This window comes from Xenopus tropicalis, chromosome 6 (assembly GCF_000004195.4).
Source record: "Xenopus tropicalis strain Nigerian chromosome 6, UCB_Xtro_10.0, whole genome shotgun sequence".
Taxonomy (NCBI): Eukaryota; Metazoa; Chordata; class Amphibia; order Anura; family Pipidae; genus Xenopus; species Xenopus tropicalis.
The window spans coordinates 53468275-53493878 of NC_030682.2; the positions used below are offsets into that span (position 1 = coordinate 53468275).

A 25604-nucleotide genomic window follows, 5' to 3' on the forward strand; every position below is an offset into this window, starting at 1 on the left:
TGTAGCAGACACAGTAGACAACACAGATGATGTATTTCACTCACTGACAGTTATTTATGCCCAACTATCTTAACTTCTCTCCTTTGTACAATGTTTTTGACACCTCTTCCTAAAATATGCCCTTTATTTTACTGTTGAACAGAACAGACAACATGGATTGTTTTGTTTGCTCCATGTACAACTCCAACACTGTAAGTTTCCTCTAGGAGCACTATTTTCTCATTATTCCATTGTCTGTACTTACCAGAATCCTTATATACATATTGCATTGCCAAAGATACACACAATATAAATTGTATATATAGGTATATATGTGTGTGTGTATACTGTATATTGAGAGAGATATCCCTGTCATATATATACAGTATACATACATATATATTTATATCTGTGGTTGTGCGCATAGAAGGAAGGGCAGAGGCTAGGAGAACTAGCCTCCTAACCACTCCCCCTCCATATGATTTTTTTTTTCATCATTGTGGCCCCTGTACAGCTAGGTAGGGCCAGTTAGGCTTTCAGTGCACAAATTCATGCTTGGTGACTACCTCTAGGGAAATGAAATTGGGCACAGATACTTGTGGCAACTAAAACCATGGTGCAGCTCTGGCTTTGAGATTAAATATGGGGAACAACAGGGGCATTTTATTAAATGCCTTTGAGAGAGTTCAGTAAGGAGAGAGGGACTGTACAGGGGCATTAAGTGATATGGAGGATTACAATTATTCCCTCAAGGAAACAATAATAAAATGACATGTATTCAATGCTTAACAACAGCTTGAGCAATTGAAATGCTGCAAACCATTTTTCACACAAGAAGTCTTCTTAAAATATATGGACACAGAGTTTTGAATACCTGCAACACCTTTACATTGACTTGAATGGGAAACACAACTTCTGCAGTATGGAGCATGTTTCTCATTCAAATTAATATGGCTACAGACAAGGACACAATTTTGGCTATCACGGGTCTCCCTTTGATGCCTGTGTGGAAGACTGCAAAGTATGCAGTAGGCATAAGAAAGGGCACTAGCTTATAGAATGCATACCTCCCAACATTTGGAAAAGGGAAAGAGGGACAAAAAGAAATCTTTGGACCACACCCCATAAATACCACTCCCATTTTACAAAATTTGGCAGGGTATTTAAAGTTTGAACACATTTCTGGGGGTTTTGGGGTTTATGTGTTATTATAGTTTTGCTAAAAAAAAAAAAAAAAAAAAAAAAAGCTAAAACTGCCCTTTAAGCTGCAAGTCTCAGTTCCCCCAAGAGACCTGTTTAGCTTATTAGTTACAATTGTATTTCAGTGCAGGTGTAGCTTGTTAACTTTCTGGGCTCTCTGCCAAAAGCTACTTATTTCATTAAATGTGAGAAACAATGTATTGAACTGCAGGTGTGGCTTGTTAACTTTCTGGCTACTTATTTCATTAAATGTGAGAAACAATGTATTGAAGTGCAGGTGAAGCTTGTTAAGATTTCTGGGCTCTCTGCCAAAAGCTACTTTTTAATTAAGTTGGTATCTTTTTTAGTGTTCAGTGCAGGAGACCAAAGGAAAATGAAGGACTTTTCAATAAGAATCTGGGACTGTGGCTTATGCTGTCAAAAGAGGGACTGTCCCACGACAATCGGGACAGTTGGGAGGTATGTAGAATGTGCTCTGCAGAAAGGTATATTTACTGATCATTGTTGGATGAAAGACAGTTATTACAGATGTCAGATCTTACCTTGTTCATAAAGGAGCTTCATGTTTGTCTCTTTTCTGGCAACCATGTTGTACAGTAACAAAATCGCACTCTGAATCACATTACCTATTACATTGTCTTGATGTTCCTGTAATAGACAAAAGCACACAATGACAAGGGAGCACTTCGTGTGTTCGTCAAAATGTGTAATTCCTAATTACTGCTGCAGAGAGCTGCTAGCTTTACAGTCATGGCTGTGGTTTGATTGGACATCATGCATCCCCACTGCCATATATATTAGAAGCTTGTCTCGTTCATAACAGCACTTTCAGAAACATTCTCCACCTGAAGATGATAAATGATTTGTTTATTGTGCTGCCACCAGCAGATCTAATTATTTATGTTGCAGGTTAGAAAAGAGATTTATGTATAGAGTCAAAAATGCCAATATTTTTTATTCATGTCTTAAGACCACAAAGCCAATGCAATAGAAAAATGTGTGTTAAAGACAATTATCATAGAAACAAAAAAACAAGGATTCTAAGAGATGCTGGCTTTTTCTTTGATAGAGAAGAGTGACAATTGCAAAGTGACTTTTGACAGTGTCATTAATTCATCAGGTAAGACAAATGCACAGCTAAATCCCTGTTGAAGCATGCAATATATATCATCACTTGTAATTAGAAGGTGTGAACACAGAAATGCAGGTCAGTTTTTACAAGTAAATATAACTTCTTTCAATTCAAATGGAAAATTGTATGAAGTTAAAGATTCATATCCAGGAGTATTAACTACATTTTTAAAATGTGTTGTGTGCCGGAACTAAAAAGATTTTGTTTCTTTTCTGTTTCTAGCAAGAGGTTTTTTTTTTACTTCAGAAACACTTATATAGTTGATATAAACAAAGCTGCTGGGGCAGCCATTCAAACTGAAAAAAGGAGGAAAGGCCCAGGTTACATAGAAGATAACAGATAAGTTACATAGATTCCCATTGTATTCTACACGTTATCTATAATCTGCTATGTAACCTCTCCTTTTCTCCAGCTTGACATTTACCAGTGCAGGGCAACAGTACATTATATTTTAATTACTTAAACACATTTTTATGTTTTAGTATTACTATTCCTTTAAAGCATTGTATTGGCTGCCATCTCTCCCTCATTTTGGCACAATGCCTTGCATGTTCTGTGATTAACAGTCATGAGAAAAAGGTATATAAAGCATTGTCTTGGCTGAAGGAACATTGATTTCCAATACACTGTTTTTCTTAATATATTTTAAACTACAGAAATACATTTAAAAGATTTGTTCCCAGCATTACCCAATGCCTCCCCCACTATGTGCGAGGATTGTGGCACAAGACAGGATCCTGTATGGTTCTCTTTATCAGTAGCTTATATAGAAAGGCAAGATGAAAATGAGTTGAGTTATTAAATGTTTTCTTTAAAACAATCATAAGGAGACCTAAGCTTACCATATTATTATCTTGTACAGCATATTAATGAGATAAAGAATATAAACAACTTCCTGCTTACTATATGCAGAGTCAGTCCCAGCCTTTGAAAACTTGCTCCATATTACAACTCAATAGATAGAGCAACAGAAACAAAATTGCTTGTAGCCCACATTGGAAATTCCTGGTCTGACTGCAATGCACTTGCAATTGCTCTTCCTACTACTCTTTTTTTTTATTTGCAACAAATATGCTTTCTGCTGTATCAGTGCTATCTGGCCTACTGCATAGTCACACTTCAGCCATGGCCACTGTGTGCATTGATGGGTATTGTTTTCCTTCTGCATTATGTCTGATATATGGGAAAAGGAAGTAAACAGCTCACAATATGGGTTAAGGGCATGGGTATGGCTAATACAGGGGTAAGCTACAAGCAGTTTTGCTTCTGGCTTCATGTGAGCAAAAATTAAATTCAGAGGAATAAGGTAAATACCCCAGCCTTCTAACACTTGGGGACCCTTAGCCTATGGAAGAGTACCTGCCTCAAAAATCTACAGTGTGAGGGCACGTGACCTATGCATCATAGATCAAGTGACAGGTGCCACAGCGATTGATGGACAAGTCCAGCTAAATTCTGGTACCACACACACACTTATCGTATAAAAGAAAGGTATTCCATTAAGTTATCTGAGATAACTTACTCATGTCATGGCTTCCCACTCACCCTTTTTTATTGTTAATTCATATTGCAAATTTTATTGTCGCAGCTTTATTTATGCAAGGAGGAAATTGTCTGGCTAAGGTACTGATGGTGTACAAGGAGGCATGCAGGGGCTCTTCATTTCTGGGTCTGGTTGGGTGAGTAGTAGGATCAGGATGTTTAATTTTTCAGTTATCTGAAGTGTTATTATGGCAAATATTTGAAGGCTGATTCACCACCAATTATGTGGAAGTTCACCTCACATTATTTGTGTACAGTGTCTTTATTGTGTGTTTGGAATATGAGTGGGGGCTACTACAAAGCTTCTTGTGTTAGGAAACAAATTAATAAAGGCAGGGGATACCTGCATTAGCGACTATTAAATATAAAAATCCTGAAAATATTTAGGGTTTTTGAGATACACATAAAGCAATCATAAAACCAAGGAAACAGTCCCTCAAGGTAATTTTGGTAAAACAAAGATAAGAGAGACACTGTGTGAGCCAGGAACAATCTTTCAAGGCACCTGGCACAAAAGGCATTATAATTGTTCTGTATTCTTTGATGTCATTTTGCTACTTCTCAATGCCTTTCCTTACTTATCTTAACTTTAATCATATGATCTCATCAAACATTATTCTATAACCACTGGTTAATGCCTCCTAATACTATTTGGCAGTTGTTACACTTTCCCTATACACACAACTGGTTAGCTATTCACAGATCAGCAAGCTGAGCAGTCTTAACTGTTGCTATTTTCAGAATGTTACAGAATTTTACTGCATAACTACAACAATGACTGAAAATTAACTAAATAACTAACTGTTGGAAGCATCTGATTCCACAGCAACTGAATTGTTTAGTTACTTAAATATAACTTTATTTTGGCAGTTACCTGTATAATATTAAATGTTTTTACATGATTCAAATGTGTTGTTAAATGTATTTATAGTTTTTGAATATAAAACCGCATGATGAATACTGCAACCCCTACTTTGCATATTTAAGATATCAAGTAATCACAAAAATCATCATGGTCACAAAATCAATTGGCCTTGGTCACCTGCTTTATGCAAAAAGTTGGGTAGAAAAACGACCAAAGTCCATGAAGTTCAACCCCTCCAAATGAACCCTAATGCACATATATACACACACTTATACAGACCTATGTCTATGAAGATTTTCATTCATCCAGGCCATGGTATATCTAGTATAAATAAATTTGATGCAACTGGACTTGTTTAGTAATCATTGAAGACGTTTCACTACTCATCCGAGCAGCTTCTTCAGTTCAACTGACTGGTATGGGAAGTCCTCAGCATATATACTCTTCCACTAATCCAATCACAATGGCACTATGTAACTCTTCCCATACCAGTCAGTTGAACTGAAGAAGCTGCTCGGATGAGTAGTGAAACGTCTTCAATGATTACTAAACAAGTCCAGTTGCTTCAAATTTATTTATACTAGATATACAGACCTATCTATACACTCACATATATAATTATATACACCAAAGTCCCCAACTATCTGTCCACACTGTCCTTTAATGCACTTTTTCACACCTCCAGCCTTGACAGTCTAACCACATAGTTGAAATCTTCCATCAGCTTTACCAGTTTAGTTGCACTTCACTGCACTCTCTCCAGCTCATTCTAAAAGTGATACTAGCACGAAAAATATACTTTTCAAAATATTAATGATAAAATAGTAATGTGCATTCAAAGTTACCTATAGGTCATGCGGATTGCTTTTCACAGATAGGTCTGATTTTGCAAGTTACTTGAAGTTCCTAAAACTGTTTGTTTTTTCTCAGCCTGTAGTTATAGCTTCTAATGCCAATAGACCACTGCTGCATAAATATGGCAGCCCCCTCACAGAAGAACTTGGGAGATTAATGTAAAAGCTACAGGAAGCACTTGTTTGGCAAAATTATAAAGCTCATGCAAAGACAATGTTAGGATATATTTTTTAACAAGTTTCATTTTAGGTGTCGGTGTCACTTTAAGGATCGGAGCCCAAAACTGCACTGCATACTTAGGGGCACATTTACTAATCCACGGACATCCGAAAAGCGTCCGAATGCGTTTTTTTCATAATGATCGGTATTTTGTGACTTTTTCGAGCGCTCAATAAGAAAAAGTCGCGACAATTCGCGAAAGTCGTAATGGCTATGTAAAAGTCGTGACAATTCACGAAAGTCATAATGGCTATGAAAAAGTTGCGATAATTCATGAAATTTGTAATGGCTATGAAAAAGTCGCGACAATTCACGAAAGTCATAATGGCTATGAAAAAGTTGTGACAATTCACGAAATGTGTAATGGCTATGAAAAAGTCGCAACAATTCGCGCAAGTCGTAACGGCAACGAAAAAGTCGCAAAAAATACGAAAAAGTCGCGAAATGTTCGTTTTCCAATCCGAATTTTTCCCATTCGGATTCGGATTTGTGGATTAGTAAATCAGCCCCTTAAGGTAAGAACTTACCAGAGACCTAAAAGGGAGAAAATTATGTTTCCATCCCTTGGGTTAATACCCTTTTTATGCAAGAAAACACATTATTTGCACATTATTTAGTAGCCACTGGTTGACACTGTGTAGTAATACACAGCTTGTTATCTACAAAATAAATGGCCAGTTGTTCACAGTACTGAATAAACAGAGGAATATAGTCCCTGTGTAGATGTAGAAATGCATTGTGTTACATAGAGATATTCATATTTTCAGAGGCATTAAACACTGAAGCATGTCTTGTGCCAAACTATTATTTCCCCATTTGAAAATATTTTTTCCAGAACTAAACAAAACACAATCTCCAAAACATGGCTGCCACAATCACAAAGTTTACTATACAGAGCAAAGAACAGTTGGGTACACAACATTTTTAAGTTTAGAAAAAAAGCATTTAGATTCATCAAAAAGCAAATTGGTTCTTCCTTGTGGGTGAGGTGGCACAAATAAGTTCTTGGGCACTTAATGAACAGTATGCTTGACAGTCTTAATACGAAACAGCAAACACCAACTGAGATAATTAGAACTGAGCCAGCAAAATTCTGGTGTTTGGCAACATAGATGAAACAACTTCATTAAAATGTGAAGCTTTTGCAAATGAAAGGCATGGAAGCACTGGACCCTGAAAAATCAGCCTTCTCAAAACTAATTGCTTCAGTGTTTAAGCAGGACAGCCACGAACACCAATGGCACAGCACAGAAACACAACTGAACAGTGAAATGTGATTGTTTTGATAGAGAGAGAGAACACATTCAGTAAAAGGCTTTTTTATTTAGTGATTTTTCAGGTTCCCTGTTAGACTTTTCATTTTGCTTAGGGAAACTTTACAGCAGTTATGTGCCAAGTATGTCTATTGAAACAGAAGGCATTTGTATAAATAGTGCCCCCCAAAGATCTCCCCAAGCATCTTGATGAACAAAGACCCTTCAAGGTGGGAACCAGGAGGCTTTAAGCCTGGATTTAATTAAAGTTTAATATCTATTAGAGCATAAAACACACATTTTTTTATACTGTAGGGAACAGTACAGGGCCCTTTGCTACCTTTATTCCAATCACATTTTATATTAAACATCTAGAGTCTGATTCAGTCATAATCTGCATTCGTAATTGCATTTATCTACACTAGTATTGGGAGTATGGCATATCCCTTAAATTTCTGTTTTTTACAACATCAAGCAACCCCCTGTAGTCAGCACTTGATTGGTGCACATTTTGTCATGCAGCAGAACAACAATCCAAGGCACACTTCTAGCTAAACAAAACCTATTTGAGGAAGACATAGACATCCAGAGTACTGACTTAAGGTGGACATACACGGGCCGATTGTAGCTGCCAATAATGGTTCCTTGGACCGATTCGGCAGCTTATTGGCCCGTGTAGGGGCAGGAACAAGAGGCAATTGGCCAGATATCGATCGAGCAAGTTAAAAGATTTAGTCGGATCGAGGACCGCATTGTTGATGCGGTCCCTGAACCAATTGCCCCATTGCCGCCACTATAATTCGATCTTTTGGCCCCTGGGCCAAACAATCAAATTAGCCTACATTTTCCCCGATATCGGGAGAAGATCCGCTCGCTTGGCGACATCTTCACGTGTATGACCTCATTTTGTAGAACTCTTGTTATGACACAGTAATGTATTAACTATTATTTCTTATCAATTTAAGGCAACCTTGGTAAATAAAAACATCAATTAGAACTGCTTTCACATAACCTATTGTTTCTTCCCACCCCAGACTTGGATTTCTTAGGGCTCTGGCACACGGGGAGATTAGTCGCCCGCGGCAAAACTCCTTGTTCGCGGGCGACTAATCTTCCCGAGTTGCCTTCCCCTGCCATCCCACCGGTGAACATGTAAGTCGCCGGTGGGATGGCAGACGCGGCGGGGCGATTTCGGGAAATCGACGAAAAAGACTCGCGCAAGGGTACATACCTTCACCCTTGGAGCACAAAACGGATATTCCTAGCTATGCCTTACTAATCTACATTCCTGGAATGTACTCCTACAAAGCTAGTCTTGTAATCTGACTAAACCACCAATACGAGGTCACTGTTCCCTGACTTTCTCTAGAAGGGTTGTCCCTCTAGGGACTCTTTACTGGTCCCTGTTAACACCAGGCTCTCCAGGCACTTGTACCTGGTTCAGCAGATGGCCAAAGAAGAAGAACCACCCCTTTCCAATCACTATATTAAAGTGTGACAAGAAGTGGTCATTATCTTATGAGCAAATAACAAAAAATAGGCTTCTACTTAGCAACTAAGGGAATTGTACCTTTAGGGGATTCATATCTAGGTGCACAAGACATAATAACAAAATTAATTTCTTCTAGGTCAGTCTATAGAGTCAAATCAAATGTTAGCTTTATACAGTTTTGTCTTATTGGTTGCTATTAACTGAAGCAGTGATCAAATTTTTCCCATGTCAGCACATACCCACTATCATACAGAACACTAACACTCACCTTGTAAGAGGAATAATTTGTAAATCATTTCCAAACCATTACATGCCATTTGGGAAATAACTTGCGATTTTACAGTTTGACAAAAAAAAATAATACACAGAAAATTTACTATTACATGTTTTCCTTAAATGTATAACATGTGGGAAACAAAACTATGCTATTAAATCATGAATAAAATTAATATTTAAAATGATTTATATTTTAACTAGTATATTGGGATAAGGTAAGTTTGTAGAATACCTTTTAAGACTACCTCTGTTCATGTTGTTCATCACCCTGATAACATCCCTTTATATTGCAACCCCCACCCCCGCTGTTCTTGTATGTAGGTCATTGTATAATACCAACATTCCTACCATTTGCTTGCTCCATCAGCTAATTGCTCTCCATATTATTTGTGGCTGACACCTTTGAGATTTATGTTTCCAACTATTTCTCTCTTTTTCCCTTTGTTTACTATTTGTATAGTCTGTTTCACTGCTTCCACTTTTATCCTGTTTTTTTACCTAAATGGGATTTAAGGAAAACCCTTTTAATCAGCAACTTCAGCAAGACTGAAGCTTAAATAATTTTTAATATCTCCCTTGTTTTATAGTCAGTATATAGGCATATAGTTCTGATTGGGTGGGCTCAATATTGTAGTGGACAATAATATGGTTACTGAACTTTTTTAAATCCTAAAAAAATGCGGACATTTCTGAGTTTGGGTGTGGCATTATTATAATAACCTAGAATATTATGTTCACAGGTGTTGAAACAACTAAGCACAAGCTCCCTGTTTTGTTGTTTATTTAAACTGTATGATGATAATAATAAAAAGAAGCCATGTTTTGTTCATGCTGCAAATTACATCAAGGTATTTTAAAACAATAATTAGCATTGTTAGCTTTACTTATACATACTGAAACAATTTTTTTTATTTGAGTTTTTTTATTGAGTTTCATCAAGCCAAAAAAGCATATGGCAAGAAGAAAATCCACATGAATTTTACCTTACTATGTGTTGTATAGCAGGTGCCACAGTTTTGAGATTATATGACTCTAATAAAATCAGTATAAGATTATAAACAATACCAAACAACCATGAAAAGAAATGTAAAATAAAATAACATTAATCAAAGCTGTTGGTTCACTTGTTGTCAATTCTGCCTTCTAAAAAGCTTCTTGGATAAAAACATCAAATATGTGACCCCCATAGATCAAGGTACAGGTAATAAAGATTGTTTGTTTTAGGTTTTTTTGTATTAGATTTTTAATAGATTTTGAGATCTCAGTCGTGGTTATTAAAACATTTTGATGACATTTTAGGCTTATGTAAGAGCTGCTAAAGTTTACTGCACTTACTACATTTGCTTATATACTGTACAATACCTAGTAGAAAAAAGCAAGTTCTGGATAAAGACACCCAGGGAAGATATACAAATATGAAGAATTGCACTAGTATAGTTACTAATCATCACTCAGGTCTTAGCAAACAAATTAGAAAATAAAGAAAATTTCTTTTTCAATTGCTCAGCTTAAATATAGTCAGGGGCAGGACTACAGAGGAAGCAGGGGGGCACAGAAGAGCTGAAAACAAATGAAGCAATTTTTGCTCTTCAAACACCAAACATGTTTTATTCTAAAACACAATCCTATTCTGTATTAACCAACATTACTCAATACTCAAAAGACCCTAGGAACTGTCCTGGGACTGGTGTAAAGTTTTCGTTACATAGTGACCTATTATGACAGGAACATACAGTTACGTGAAAACAAAAATGGGCACTTTAAATGATAACACTGTACAGTAAATTGCAGCTAACACTGGGAGGACATTTTATTGCTCTAAGAGAAGCCTGTAACAGCGATATCTTTCAAGTACATTAATGTGCTCTGAGACAGCTGATAGCAGTTTCAAATGTTGAATTGTTCAACTGATCAGCTGAGGCTAAAGAGAATACAATCTATGCTGCAAATTCTATTTGATATATTGCTATTACAATACTTTACTAATACAGGCATAAATTTCATCCAGTGCAGTAACTCATAGCAACTAGACATTTGTGTTCATTATTGTAACTTCATTAGAACAATTATACTGCAGCTATCATAGTCACTACACACACATTTAAGTAAATTATATACAATGTTGTGATTTCATACAAAATATTTTGGGAAAGCTATCAAAGGGATTGTGGAATTGACTTTAATTTGATATAATGGCATGAAATTATTGTTCTTTTCTTGCAATATACCAACAATGGTCAGATGCTAAAATATTCAGAGTATTTGTATTTTGCTTTTCTTCATTCACAAATTCTGCAAACAATTCTATAAAAGAATTAACCCAAAAATACAATCCAGATAGAAAAGCCAGTAGTAACTGTAATGATTTTAGGGGATTATCAAACTACATGAAAACCATATACAAAGCATAAGGGATGCCTGCTTTCAAATGAAAATTTTGGTGAAAGTTGCAATTTCAAACTGATTCAGTTCAGTCAGTATAAATGAGAGAAAAAATAATGTAGTTAAGTCTTAAGACCAGCAGCACAAGCATAGTTAGGAGCAGCACAGTGGTGATGTATATTGCTAACATGGAGTCCAGGTTCAAGTACAATCAGGGCACTACCTATATGCGGTTTGTATGTTCACTCCATGTCTGTGTGGGTTTGCTCCCACAGTTCTCCGTAATTAATTGGCTGATAAACGTGACCGTAGTGATTAAATGTGAAAGTCAAGCATTGGCTCATTAATAAAAACAAGGGTGAAAGCAAGTTACGAAACACTTTATTCTGGAGAGTAAAAATCTGCATCTAAGGTGCCAAGTGAGGGGCAGGATGCAAAGTGCAAATACAAGGTGGTTTACCCCTATTTTTTGCACTTTTCACCCTGCCCCACACTTAGCTAATAAGGTCTCATGTTTCTGGAGTATTACTGCGTTAATTTACAAGCAAGAGAAGCACCTAGGGTCTGCCACATTTACTGTCTAGTGTAGCATTACCTCCTAAATGTACAAAAGAATTCCAGAAATTCACTTCTTTGCACTTTCTCTTGGGCACTCAGAGATACAGATCACATGGCTTAGGTGTAGACACCCAAATAATTTGTGGCCTATATGTTTCTTGCAAATCATTCTGACCAAAAAGTAATTCAGACAATCAGAGGGGTCTTACTAAGTTAAAACTTCCTTGACCAATAGAGTTATTGGAATGACCTATTGTTAGCTACACATTTCCAGTTTCAAATACAGTACAACTCCAATTTTACATCCCCTGAATTTAATTTTTTCCCTCATTTTATACTGTTTTTTTGTGGTCCCACCAGTATATTATGCCTAATGCATTTCCTACGATTTTATATTTTCTCAAATTTTACACCATTTTTTTCTGGTTCCCTGAAAAACTTAAAACAAGGGTTCTACTGTACTGAGTTTTGAATATGTCTGCCCTGCCACTGCCCCTGTGTTCTTACTCTGCCATTTTGACACTTGGCCTGATATTATGGATTCTGCTTGTCTGTTGCCTGCCCTGACACACTACCAATTTCATGGTCTGTATTTTGTTTTCTGCCTGCTCTGAACAATTTCCTGTACAGGTATCGGACCCCTTATCCGGAAACCCATTATCCAGAAAGCTCCGAATTACTGAAAGCCCGTCTCCCATAGACTCCATTTTAATCAAATAATTCAGAATTTTAAAACTGATTTCCTTTTTCTATGTAGAAATAAAACAGAACCTTTTAATTGATCCCAACTAAGATATAATTAATCCTTATTGGATGCAAAACAATCCTATTGGGTTTAATTAATGTTTTATTGATTTTTTAGTAGACTTAAGGTACTGAGATCCAAATTACGGAAAGACCCCTTATCCGGAATACCCTTGGTCCCGAGCATTCTGGATAATGGGTCCCATACCTGTACTGGGACTTTGATTTCTGTCTGCCCCAAATACTCATTTCTGCTGGGTTCTTGTTGTTTTCATTAATAATTCTTTTGTTAAAACTCAGTTATTGTAAAAGGTTTTGTTTTACTCACCACATCAGCTTCTGTCTAGTAATTCAGTGGGTCATTCTGACAGTACATTGAAATAAACATGAGTAGTGTAAATAGACAATTAATGTTTTTGTTAGCTCACTTTTAAGCATTGACGTTAACAATCTCGACTGGGAAGGAGCATGAATAGGGTATCAGTGTGCATAATGCACCCATAATGACTGAAATAGCCAGAAAATTAAATATAATCATGCTCTATTAAGTACACTCTGACTCAATTTCTACAACAGTAAATTGTTTCCTACAATTTGCCTTGTGTCTCCTGACATAACATACAGCGGGAGCCTCTGTCTATTGAAAACCAGCCTCAGATTTCACAATGAATCCCCCTGAGATTAATAGGTGGCCACAGGTCATCCGCATCTGGCCAATCATACTACAACCTAAATAATTATTTCAAAATGATGAAAACTCAGTTCCTATATTTGTCTCTCAGATCTTTAAGGTCTAATTAGAATTTCACTCACAAGTTACACTGTCTGATATGGAGATACTATTCACCCTGTCTGCATCCTGTGTTCTATGGTCTTAATAAGAAGGGCAGCAGGCATAATCTCCAATCCATTCCCCCAGAGAGCTTTGCATTAAATGGACTGCATTAGGCTCCCATTCTCTGCACCACTTTATTTGTGCTGTTGAAAGAAAGGGAATCTTATTCAGGCCTCCAGTGCTTTTCCGGGCTCTGTTGTTATCGATCAAAACTGCAAGGCTTTTTGCTTTTAGCAATATGCTGCTATCCTATCCAGATGCGAACAGGGAAGCTAACGTGCCTCGAATGTAAACACTGTATTTGAGGAAAACCAGTTGCAGAACAGGAGTAGTAATGACTGAGACCTTTCTAGAAACACTTGTACATTTCTCAATATGGAAGATGATGTAGTGCTGGCTGTATGAACAGATATAATATAGCGCAAAAGCTAAAGCTGCAGTTCTTCAGATATCGCTATGACTCCTAACAGAACTTGAAAAGAAATTGTTAATTCCAGGTGTGGGTTTTATTGCAGGTCAGTTGCACCTATAGCAGATTATATATATATATATATATATATATAATAAACAGATTTTTTCCTATACTTGGATGCCGTGAGTGCTCTCTATCAATGTACTTGCTATATATATATATATATATATATATATATATATATATATATATTTATACTGTATATATATATATATATATACCTTGAGAAAGGTCCCGATGGGGATGACTTCAACGTAGTTGGCCAGCTTGAAGTATCGGTGAACAGCCTCTTTGAAATCTTTCAATACCTGCCACACTGGTTGTCCAGAGGTTAATAGTAAGGCTGCAACATCTCCTTAATCACTTAGATGTGCTTCTCCTCCTGTAACCCACTCGGCCCCCTCCCTCAGGAATTTGCTTTGGCTGTTGGCTTGTGGGCATGCTCAGTTGTTCTAAGCTCAGATTACAAAACATGCCCCCCAGTCTAGCAGTCAGTGAGGAGATGGCATTGCTGGTTCCCATAGAAACTCAGCTCTAGCTGTCTGCTTCAATTTTTTTCTCCAAATCAGCTCTTCTGAGCTCAGCTCAAACAAAGCAGAACTTTTATCAGAGACAGTTCTGCCTGTGTGAGCCTGTATTCTTGGTGAAATGTATGCTGAATAAGGGTCTGTGTGTGTATGCTGTTTGCAGATTACATTACTGATTATGTATCAGAGGGAAAATGGCCACCGGGTGAAACCTACTATTTGCTTTAGGAAAATGTGATGGTGCTGGCAAGCGGGGGGGATATATGCAGTACAAATAATGCCATTTGAGTGGGGGAGATGTCCCAACTGATATTCATTGTAGGCAAATGTTGGCTTTACATGTCCTTTAAAGGCAATTTTCACCTTCAGACAATAGCCCGAATTCAAAGAGCTCCTGTCTGCTTTCTCTGTAGAGGATTTTCTAGACCAGGACTTGGCAGGCAGCCTGCCATGCCATGCTTCATTTGCATATCTTTGATACTGTTGGCTGGCAAGATTCAGCCAATCATATTAATGTAATGCAAGCGAAAGAAGGCAAGCCCAGTAACCAGTTCAGCGGCAACTTCCTGTTTGGACAGAATGCAAGTTTGTGTTGGCAATCCCTTTCAAAGAGAGAGCAAAGGAGAGATAGGTTTAGCAGTGCTGATCCCGGTTTGTAGCTTCAAAATGGAACATTTTAAACAATAAAGATGAATTACAAAAATGTTTTTTTGACAGGGGCTCTTCAAATTCAGACTTTTGTCCGAAGGTTAACATCTTTTCATGCCCAGACCTGGAACTAATCTGCAAATCTGTGAAACTAGAATATTTAAAAGACTGTCTGTTAATTCAGTCTGTTGCTGCTACATTAATAAAAACACGTTAAAAGAAAAATAAAAGAACATTTTGTTTTTAGCTTATAATTACATTTAAGATTTAGCCAGGAAAAAAATATTTATTACTCCAACACTATACTCACATTCAGAAGAAGCAGGAAAAGGGTTTTGCACAGATACCCTTAATTGTTGCTTCAAACTGATGTTTTCTAACTTGTTTTGTATAGGAAGAATACTTTCCTTGCATTTATATAAAAAATATTAATCTATGGATATCTATTGAATTATTCCACCAAAAAATTACACTGGACCAAATAGTTTTACCCTTACTTCTCTACTGCTAAAATCTTAGCTTTACATCAACTAGAGTTTAAATTACAATACTCTCTGACTTTTCAAAGTGTTATATATCTGTGCTTGAATTCATCTCATTTCCCTCTAGAGTCATCTCAAGCATAAAACCCACCTTCCTAATAACACCTTGCCTATGGAATTCCCGTACTTCTAGGCAGCAGCATTTAAAGGAAAGCATTTTAGTAAAGTGTACTAAATACCCTGCTTGTGCACTTGCTCTAGTGCCGTTGTAAAGTAAGAGACACAGAATAAAAAGTAGGGACATGGAAAAAATGAGAAATGGCATGTAACCTGTGTATGACTGTGTGTGCACTGAATATTAGGTAAACAGGGAAGGTATATAATGTGGTTGTAAAGATGCCTCAGATCTCTGAAGTATCTGGTGCAGATGTTTCTGTCCACACTAAAGCAGAGACATATATGTCATTGCACTGTCTAGACTTCAGCATCCTGGTGGCATCTTGTCGCTGACAGTATCAATATGCCCATGGACTCCAGCAAAGATGCATCATCTAAACTAAGTGCAATTCTAAGACTCAGTGGTATAACTAGAGTTTTTGCCCCCCCCCCCCTCGGTTTCACTCCCTTCCAATCACCTCACTCTCCTACACTTCCCTTCTAATGCCTTTTGTGTGGCTCCGCCTCCACCCTGTGTTTCCCTATTCCCTTTGTCCTCTCTCCCCTCTTGGCAACAGAGGAGTGACTTGAGAGCTGCCCTGTCTTGCCCGCTAATGCGCTGCAATGCCACACATGCCTTCTGACTCAGGGTCTCATGGCTTTGTGTCACTGCGGCACGTGACTTGACTTTTGGGTGCACGTGGCGGTGACCTGGAAACAGCAGCAGTGGCAGGTGCTTGTAGGTAACCTCAGATCCCGGTGGCAGCTTTTGATAAACGTATAGTTTGTATCCAGAGATTTGAAAGTTTTTCAAAGACTTTATGGAACTCTTTATTAAAGCAGATAATCACGTTTGCAAACACCAAGCAAAGCCAGGTCTTGGTTGGTATTATACCAGACACATTAGGGAAATAATGAATTCTCTTCTTAATGAGCTGAGTTCCAAAACTGTTCCTAGCTTTTCTCTTGGCTGCTGGAAATTTCAAAGACTTAAACTTTACCATACAACACATCATCCATCTTTCGCCATTGTCTGCACTTGCTCATTTCCTGGCTATAGACAACAAAATTTTAATTTCTTATCATACACAATCCTTCAACAGTCCTATTTTTAGGAATGCCCTGTCTAAGTCACCATAAGCCAACTACAGACTGGTCTATTGGTCAGATTCCTTCTTGAGGCCCATGCTGTCATGAACATTGTCCTGCTTGGACACTGACCCTGCTTGGAGTCCTAACAGCTCACTAACCCGTTCTAGCAACAGCATTCCAGTTCCTCTGCATGCACTTCAGCAAGTTCAGTACAGTATTTCTACTTCAGTCTGTACTAATTTCACCCTTCCATCCTGTTCCTGCGTCACTCCCTCCTGTTGTGTCTTCTGAGGCAGCCTGGCAGTTTTCTGCTAATTATGGGGAACCTGGCAGGGGGGACCTTGGGGCCCTCTTGGGGGTAATCTAAGGATGCACTAGGTCTTTGGTCCTAATACAGGCACAGTTCCGTCACATCAGGGTGCGTAATTTGATACAAAATTGTAATATACTGTATTTATATATATAGCCTCAACACAGCTGTTCAGTTGTAGGTTCACATTATGAGTAGTTCTATGGTGCAAAATATTCTTGAACTTTTAAATTACTGAAATCTGGACAGTTTTTCCTCACTATCTTGGATTTGGAAATTTGGATAGGTGAGAGGTGGGAAAGAGGGATTATAATATGAGGTGAAGGAGACAGCAATTGTATATACTGTATTTTTCTGGCATACATTTTTCCCTTCTTTGTATTCTACGCCTAAAGCAATCCTTGCCAAGGGGAAAATTTTGTCTCTACCTCATAAAAGCCAGACCGTGGGTCCAAATATGAATGGTATTGCTATACAAGGCAGCATTTGCACTAATCTGTCTAAAAAACACACCTTAGAAAAGATTTATGGCCCAGAAGATTTTGCTGTAATATAAATTATCCCTTCATTTGCCATTGAAAGACAGTGGCTATAGCAATAGCAATTGTTCTTTTGTTCTTGAAAACAAAAGAGTCATAATGTTCTCTAAACTAGTTTTAATGATCAGCAGAGATATGAATTTTAATCTAATGGAACATCAAAGTCAGATGGTTATTTTTAGATGCATTGATTGTATCCTTCATTAATAATGCAGTGCTTAAGGTTTTCATATTAAAATTATGCATTTAGTGTGTTTTTCACTGAACTACTTAGTATTCTAGTTTTTCTCTGCTATTAATTACCTCTAGTGTGTAAATAATTAACTTAACCATCACCACAACAGATAAAATATGTGAAAAACCAAAGATTTTTTTTTAAAACCCCTTAGAGGACTAAAATTTAGTGATGGAAATTGAAATCACGTTTATACTATTTAACTATTTATTGGTGTGTGGCTGGGTCACACATTACTCTGCAAACAAAATTTAAGTTTCTTCAGTTACGCATTATTTAGCAATATGGAATTTAGTTATGGGTAAGGTCAATGTATCCAAATTAACTTACTTATGATGATCCATTTTATTAAAAATAGTTTCCGTTTGCACTTTTCAAACCGAAGATGTACATTTCTTATAGAATATGACTGTGAAATATTCACTATAACATTCTGACCTTCATAGTGATCATATTTACCAATCTATGCTTGACTAAGATCTTAAATAAAAACTATACGGCTTATTTATATCCACAAGTGCAGTGGACAACTTGCACTTTTCCCCATAGTTAGTTGCATGTAAAACCACTTTCATTAAAGGCACTTGCATCAAAATGTGCTTTTTGCACTTCTACACAGTTGCGCTTGGTGTCTGCTCAGTCTTTCTAGGCTTCCGTTTTAAATCATGAGCTGCTGTGCCTATTGACGCATGGGAACCCTGGAGCTACTGCCACCCCCTGATCTTGTGGTACCGCCAAGATTCCCTCAGCGCCTGATAGACACAGCACACAGATTTAAAAAAATATTAGCTAACTATGCCTGATTCCTGGTCTTTTCAATAATGGCAGCATTCTGGGGGAAAACCCTGAATTGTGAAAAGAAAATGGTGATTACACTGGAAATTGCACATGGCACGCAGCATCACAGTACGTAAACATTCTCTTATGTTTTTACAGAAATAAAAAAATTAAAGTCTATTTTCAAGCTTAGACCTGGAAACCTCTATGACTGCATTTTAACTCCAAAGTAAAAAAAAAAAAGTGGTGTGGGAAAGCTGTGGTTAGGAAAATGCATATTTAAATCCATTACTTAGTAGCCAAAAAGCTGCTGCTATCTACATGTTTAAAACTAAGCATAACTATAAACTATAAAACATCCAGTACATTGATACTGAAACATAAACAATGAAGGTAGCCTTGAAAAAATATCAGACCTTATCTATTATACAGTACTCCAATTAAATTTAAGTTAGGCAAAATGTTTTCAAATATTCTTCAAGTTTCTTTTGAAATAGGTCACTCTTATTTGTTTATAGAACACTAGCCTTTGAGGAATGGAACCGAATTAAATTGGGACTGATGAAATATTAGATGGAAAAATCTGAGATTTTGTAAAAATCAGAAACTGTTAATAAGCATTTTACATAGATCAAAAAGAGAGAATTACATTTTTTTTTCAATATATCTTTAAAGGAATTAGCTATCAAAGCAAAATCATAGATACGATAGGAGCTTTGAAGTACTGGATTTCAAAATACTATACTTGAAGGCAATCTAAAAACATGTTATATGTCAGAATTACATATTTTCTAATAAATATTTAAGAAAAAAAATTAAATGAAACAAAAGTTACTTTAGGAGAATAAGCTGTAAGATATATATTGGATATATACTGTATCTGAAGACTTACTTATGTATGGGGGGCAAAGTGAGAAATTGAGTGAGAAATTAGAGCTCACCACAGAAAAATTCACTATTCTATTCATTCCTATGGAATTTTTAGAAATGTATTTATCAATGGGTGAACTCTAATACTGATAAACATGCTTCTAGAATCACACTCCTGTGGTGAGCACTTATTTTACACTTTGATAAATCTGCCACTATGTGTGTATGCGGATATAATATATATATTGTGGTATGGTGACAAAAAGGTGCCCGGTTTCCTGGGGAAAAGTGATTGACAACATGTATGTTGGGCCACGGATTCTTAGACATTTTTACTGAGGTGAGACCAGCAGTGTTTTGGGGCATAGAAACACTTTGTTTCTCTGCAGTTTTTTAAATTGTTGATCCGGGGCTGGTCTTACTGGGAATCCGCAAGAGCAGGGTGGGTGGATTCCCAAATCCGTAGGCCAGGTTTTCAGGAGGCCCTAGGCCTATTTGTAGTACACCTGAAGCTGTGCAGGAGAGCTGATGAGCCTGTGTGTGTGTGAGAGAGACACGCTGCTGGATTTGCTCAGCTTCAGGAGAAAGAGAAGCATTTACTTTTGTGTTAGCCAGGAGGCTTGATATTTCTGTTCCAATTGTTGTTTTGTACCCCCTGCGAGGGGAAACTTCTGCAGCCGCTGAAAAATAAACGCGGGCAGGAAGCCCTTACACCGGTCTTGGTGTGTAAAGTTGCCTCATTTGCAGCCTTCCAGCGAGTGAACCCCCCACAATATATATATATAATGTCTTTGTGCGTGACTATGCTGTTTTGTAAGATTTGTCGTTCTGCATATGGGCCATATATAATGTAGTGAAAAAGAATAAGGAGAATATACCTTGTTACTTGAACATGTTTTCTTAAATAATAAAAAGTTCAGCAGGTTTTAGGTGCCAAACACTTTATTATTTAAGAAATAAGAGCTACAATCATATCTGGCCCTACAGGGCATATTTATCAAAATGGGTACTTAGAGCTCACAACAGAAAATCCGATGGAAGTTTCAAAGAACATATTTAATACCCACCGATAAATACACTTAGAAAAATCCCTTAGGGCTATGGCACACGGGGTGACTAGTCGCCCGCGATAAATCTCCCTTGTCGCGGGCGACTAATCTCCCAGATATGACATATATATGGCATACGCGGCGCATTGCGGAAGTTTCCTCTCAAGGCAACTTCCGTGATCGCGTATGCCATCCCACCGGCGATTTATATACTTGCTGGTGGGATGGTATTTCTGGGACATTAGTCGCCCACGACAAGGGAGATTTGTCGCGGGCGACTAGTCTCCCCGCCTGCCACAGCCCTTTGGAGTGAACAGAAAGTAGGTGTAATGATTTCCAATCTCGCACTTTTTTATGCCGTAACAAAATACCAGGAAAATAATCCACACCATAATGCAACAAAATGGCGTCTGTTAAAACCCAGCACTTTTAAGAAAATTATACTGTCAAGAAAGAAAATCTTCCGCACCAAAACTAATTAATGCTACATGAGTTTATTAGGTGCATGCCCTGACCAGGTTAGGAAAGTGCAGAAGCTACTCTGCCTCCATCCATGTCTTCATCTTTTCCCCAATGAGGAGAATGAGGGGAGGGTGCAAGTAGTAGGCTTGATGTATTTAATGTGTACAAAATGGTAAAAATGTGGTTTGTTGCTCCATTTGCAGATCACATGCATGAATTAGGTTATGCCCAGTAATTGAGAGCTACTCTGTCTTAAAGTGATAGTGACACTAAAAAGCTACTCATATATAATATTAATGTACATTTAAAATGACCTATAAGCCACATTGTTTTTCGCTGACCGGTCTGCTTTTGTAAATAATTATTACTTGAAGTTCCTATACATGACTGTTTTGCCAACCCAACTGTCCCTTCTTAACCTGTCTCAATACTAATGGACTACTGCTGCATAAATATGGAAGCACCCTCGTAGAGAAGATTGGTTAAGTAATATAAACGCATTGGACAAATACTTTTAAGGCAAAATTATAAATAACATGCCAAGGCACTCTTCTGATTAATGTAAAAAAAGGTGTTCAGGTGTCAGTATCTCTTTTAGGAACACATAAGATTGTGACATTCAAAACATTGACAGCAGTTTGGCTCTAAGAGGGAAAAGAGTACAGATATTCATAGATTAAAAACCCAATGCAGAGGAGAGAGGCGTTCAGGGGACATATTAAGCCTGAAAAAGCAGAATTTCCCAAATAATCAAGCATGTGGCTTGTATAGAGTTGGTTAATGACTAAAAATATGCACCAGTCTCAATTCCACCTAACATACTGAACTGAAGAGCATGACTGATTACAATTGAATTTTTGACAATTTACTGCTGAGTGAAAAGAGGAAACTGCTGCTGTTTACTGCTGTTGTTTTAAAAAAATATGATTTAGTTAAAGAGTATGTTTGGTGTGTTTTGGTAGCCTAGCTTCCCTTTAGTAAAGCTGTCACCACTGCCTACCGTTAGCACTATAAGCAATGTACCCTTCACTGTTTTTATTATTTGTAGTAACATTTTCAGACAAAAAGCCAGACTCTAAAAAATATAATCCTAATAGAGTAGGTGCAATAAAATATTGCAAAAAACAATATAAATCACAGGATCCCATCTCACATACACATAAATACATAATAGCATGCAGTGCAACAAAATACAGTTAACAAATGATGACTTTAAGAGTAGAATAGTTCAAAACTACTAATCATTAACTTCAGAAACTTTAGTGGCAAAATCTATCATCTTTTATAGAATATTTTGTGTGCACAATAATTGGAACTCAGCTACCTTTAAGGACTTTCTTCTACAAACAACAAGTTTATGTTATACATAAATTGTATTTTTTATTTTTTTTTTTTTTTGCTTTTTCTAATGTAAAAGGAGATAAAATTAAGCAGGAGCATAGTTTTTCTTTCACAGCACTTTCAGCTGTAAAATGGTAAACAAGAACAAAGATGCCGTTTAAACCAAAGATTATTTAAAAATGCACACAATTTTCAGTGGAACAACTAATCGTATAGAGCCATGTGATAACAAATACAATACAATGAGCATCTCTATGCTGAAAATGTTTAACGTTATTGCTAGACAGTTCGGTGCCCAGCTACAACTAATAATGAAAATATTTATAGTCACTTCATATTTTGCTTTAAATATTCAGTAAAATAGCTTCCACACTTTGGATTGGTTAGAAACCATAAAAGACATCTCTGCCTTTAAATACAGCTAAAAAAATTGTAAATACCCCATGAGACTGCATGACATCTACATATACATCTCTATTCAGTTTCTAGATGTGGTTTTACAAACAAATAAATTAGGTTGAGGAGACTGCCTCATACAGACAAAAGCAAACAAAAGGAATTCTGGGAGTGAATTCCAAACTCTTAAAAAAATCCCATTTACATGGGTTTATCCTATAGGCTAAAGCTCACCCACTGGATTTGAAGCTGAAGCCAGGATAATAGCTGATCAGATTCCCAACTACAGACCGGTTTCGCGTATTGTCCTGGCTTCAGCTTCAAATCCAGTGGGTGAGCTTTAGCCTATAGGATAAACCCATGTAAATGGGATTTTTTTAAGAGTTTGGAATTCACTCCCAGAATTCCTTTTGTTTGTAGATGTGGTTTTAATACTGTAGGTTTTTGGAGTTGCTTCCATGCCTGACTGTTTGTCACTTATTAAGGGGCAGATTTATTAAAACCACTTTTAAGTCACTTTTAAATGTCACTGCATTTATTAAAAAATACGATTACAAAAAGCACCTTTGAAAAACATTGTGGAATGAATCCAAAAATGAAACACTAAAACCCTGATCTAAGTGAATATTTCACAGTTTGCAAAGGACAGGTCAAGGCCAGCGTATAGATGGTGTAGTATTGTATTTAAGTTTTTCATGGTTTTTACACGTACTAAATTACTTTTAGAGTAATTATTTAAATACACATGTTTTTGTGCTAAAAAGTTTGATTTGCAGAAAAGAAAAAATAGGAACATTAGTAAATCTTGCCCTATGTGTACCTTTGTTCTGTTATAAATATGAAGAAACAAATGAATATCACACACAGGCAAGTTATCTGGTTCCTTTAAACCACATCAGTTAATAGAGCTTCTCTAATCTGCATTGAAATCCAATTTTTTATACTTAATTTTGAAATTTCACATGGGCTAGCCATATTCTTCATTTCCCAGGATGCCACGGCCATGTGACTTTCTGCTGTGCTGCAAGTTGGAGTAATATCACCCCCCTCCCTTTTCCCACTGCAGCAGAACAATGGGAAGGTAGCAAGACAGCAGCTACCTGACACCTGTATTGGAAAAGTGGTAGCTTTCAGAATATCAAAAGTAAAAAATCCAAGTCCACCTTGGGACTCCTCCAATTACATTGGAGTAAGAGAAACAACAGGTTTTCAGAAAGAATTTCTAATGTATAGCGCTCGCTTCTTCTAAAAGCTCAGAATTAGGCACAATGTGCTGAGATGGCTTCCCACACACCAATATTACAACTTAAAAAAACACATTTGTTGGTTCAAGAATAACATTTTAAATGGTAGAGTGAATTATTTGCTATGTAAACAGTGTATTTTAGAAATAAAAAGTACAACATAAAAATTGTGACAAAAAAAAATTAGTATCCCTTTAACCACAGTGTGTTCAAATGTAATAGGGACCTTTTACTGTAGGCACCACTGGGACAGGGGCTCATATGAATGATGTATACTCAATGTAAAGTACTAAGTATAAAGAATACTAATAATATGACATTACAAACCTATGTCAGGCAAACCTTCAAAGACGACTTTGTATAGTCTGAGACAACCTGACTTGGCCCCTGCTTACTCAGACTAAGGAGTAGAGCTGTGCTATAGATAAAGAATTAAACAAGATTGTCTGAATGCAGGAGCTGAATGCAGGAGCCCAAGCTCACAACCCTAGACACCCTTCCTAGCCAACATCAGATGTTAGGGACAACTAGAGATGATTCCATGGTATATATATCTCTACCCAATGCAGCAAACATTGCTTTAAAACACATTACATGTCTTTTCCCTCTAAATCACTATCTTTACTCAACGTGCTATAAATTTTAATAATAATGGAACTTTTTTTTTAGTAAATTAATCTCTCCTTAGGTTACATATGATGGAGTGAAACCAGTGCTGTTCTATAACAACGTTTAACCTCTGGAATACTTTTATGCAAGGCACACTCAGTAATGCTGCCAGCACTGAGGTATATTTCCTGCTTTAGGAATATCTCTTTTCTAAACCATATCAAAATCTCTGGTGTCACAGCCTTGGGGCAGACAACTCACTATGATCTCAGCGAACACAGCTTTGATATTGGATAATTTACCAGAACTGAACTTATTTGAGAGAAAATGTAAGATTATTTGAGATGGGGGGGAAATACCTATTAGTTATTACAATGTGTAATCTGGATGACTAAAGTTTTATGAGCTACATTGTATAGCAGGAAATACAATGATATACTCACCAAAATGACCTGGAAGAGAACAGGTACAAGCTTGTTTTCTTCAATTAGCCTGTAAAACATTTACAGAATCAGAGTAAAAAAGGGGTTTGTGACCAGCATTGGTATTTTCACATAATAGGTATAAAAAAAGGTGTTTGTATCCTAAACCATGTAACATTTGCTAGCAAATGATATAGAAATTCAAGCAGGGGGTGTTAACTGTCTCTCATACAAGATATCTTAAACATACAGAGAGTGGGTCACGCATATATATATAGTAAGTGATTGTAACCTAAATAAAACAAGCTTAAAAATAAAAGTAAAGCAGCAGCTATACATAGTTATTCATAACTGGCTATAAGGTTGGCTTTGGGCTAGTTTATTTTTTATGTTAATTGCCACAAAATATTTACATTATTTATAAAACTGACGACAGATATTACAAATGTTTTATAGATATTGAACAAACCTGGACAAAGCCAAAGCAATAAAAATGTTATAATTATGTACAATTCTAGACATAAGGATGCTCTTCTTGCACTGCTGGAACTAAATTTTGACATCTGACTAAGCTGCATCAGTTTTTATTCCTTCACAAAAAAATTGCATCCTTCAAGAACCAGACAAACAATTCACTGACC

At 36.8% G+C, this 25604-nt stretch overlaps 1 protein-coding gene across 2 annotated transcripts in view; it reads right to left on the bottom strand.

The window, feature by feature from the left end:
• ulk4 (unc-51 like kinase 4) overlaps positions 1-25604 on the bottom strand; it is a 227143-nt gene that overhangs the window by 81115 nt on the left and 120424 nt on the right. For both annotated transcript variants that reach the window (XM_002940722.5, XM_018094985.2), the window contains 2 exons: positions 24985-25033; positions 1722-1827 (listed from right to left, as the gene is read on the bottom strand). In XM_002940722.5, coding sequence (XP_002940768.2) covers positions 1722-1827; positions 24985-25033 — 155 coding nt within the window. The remainder of the gene's footprint in view (positions 1-1721; positions 1828-24984; positions 25034-25604) is intronic.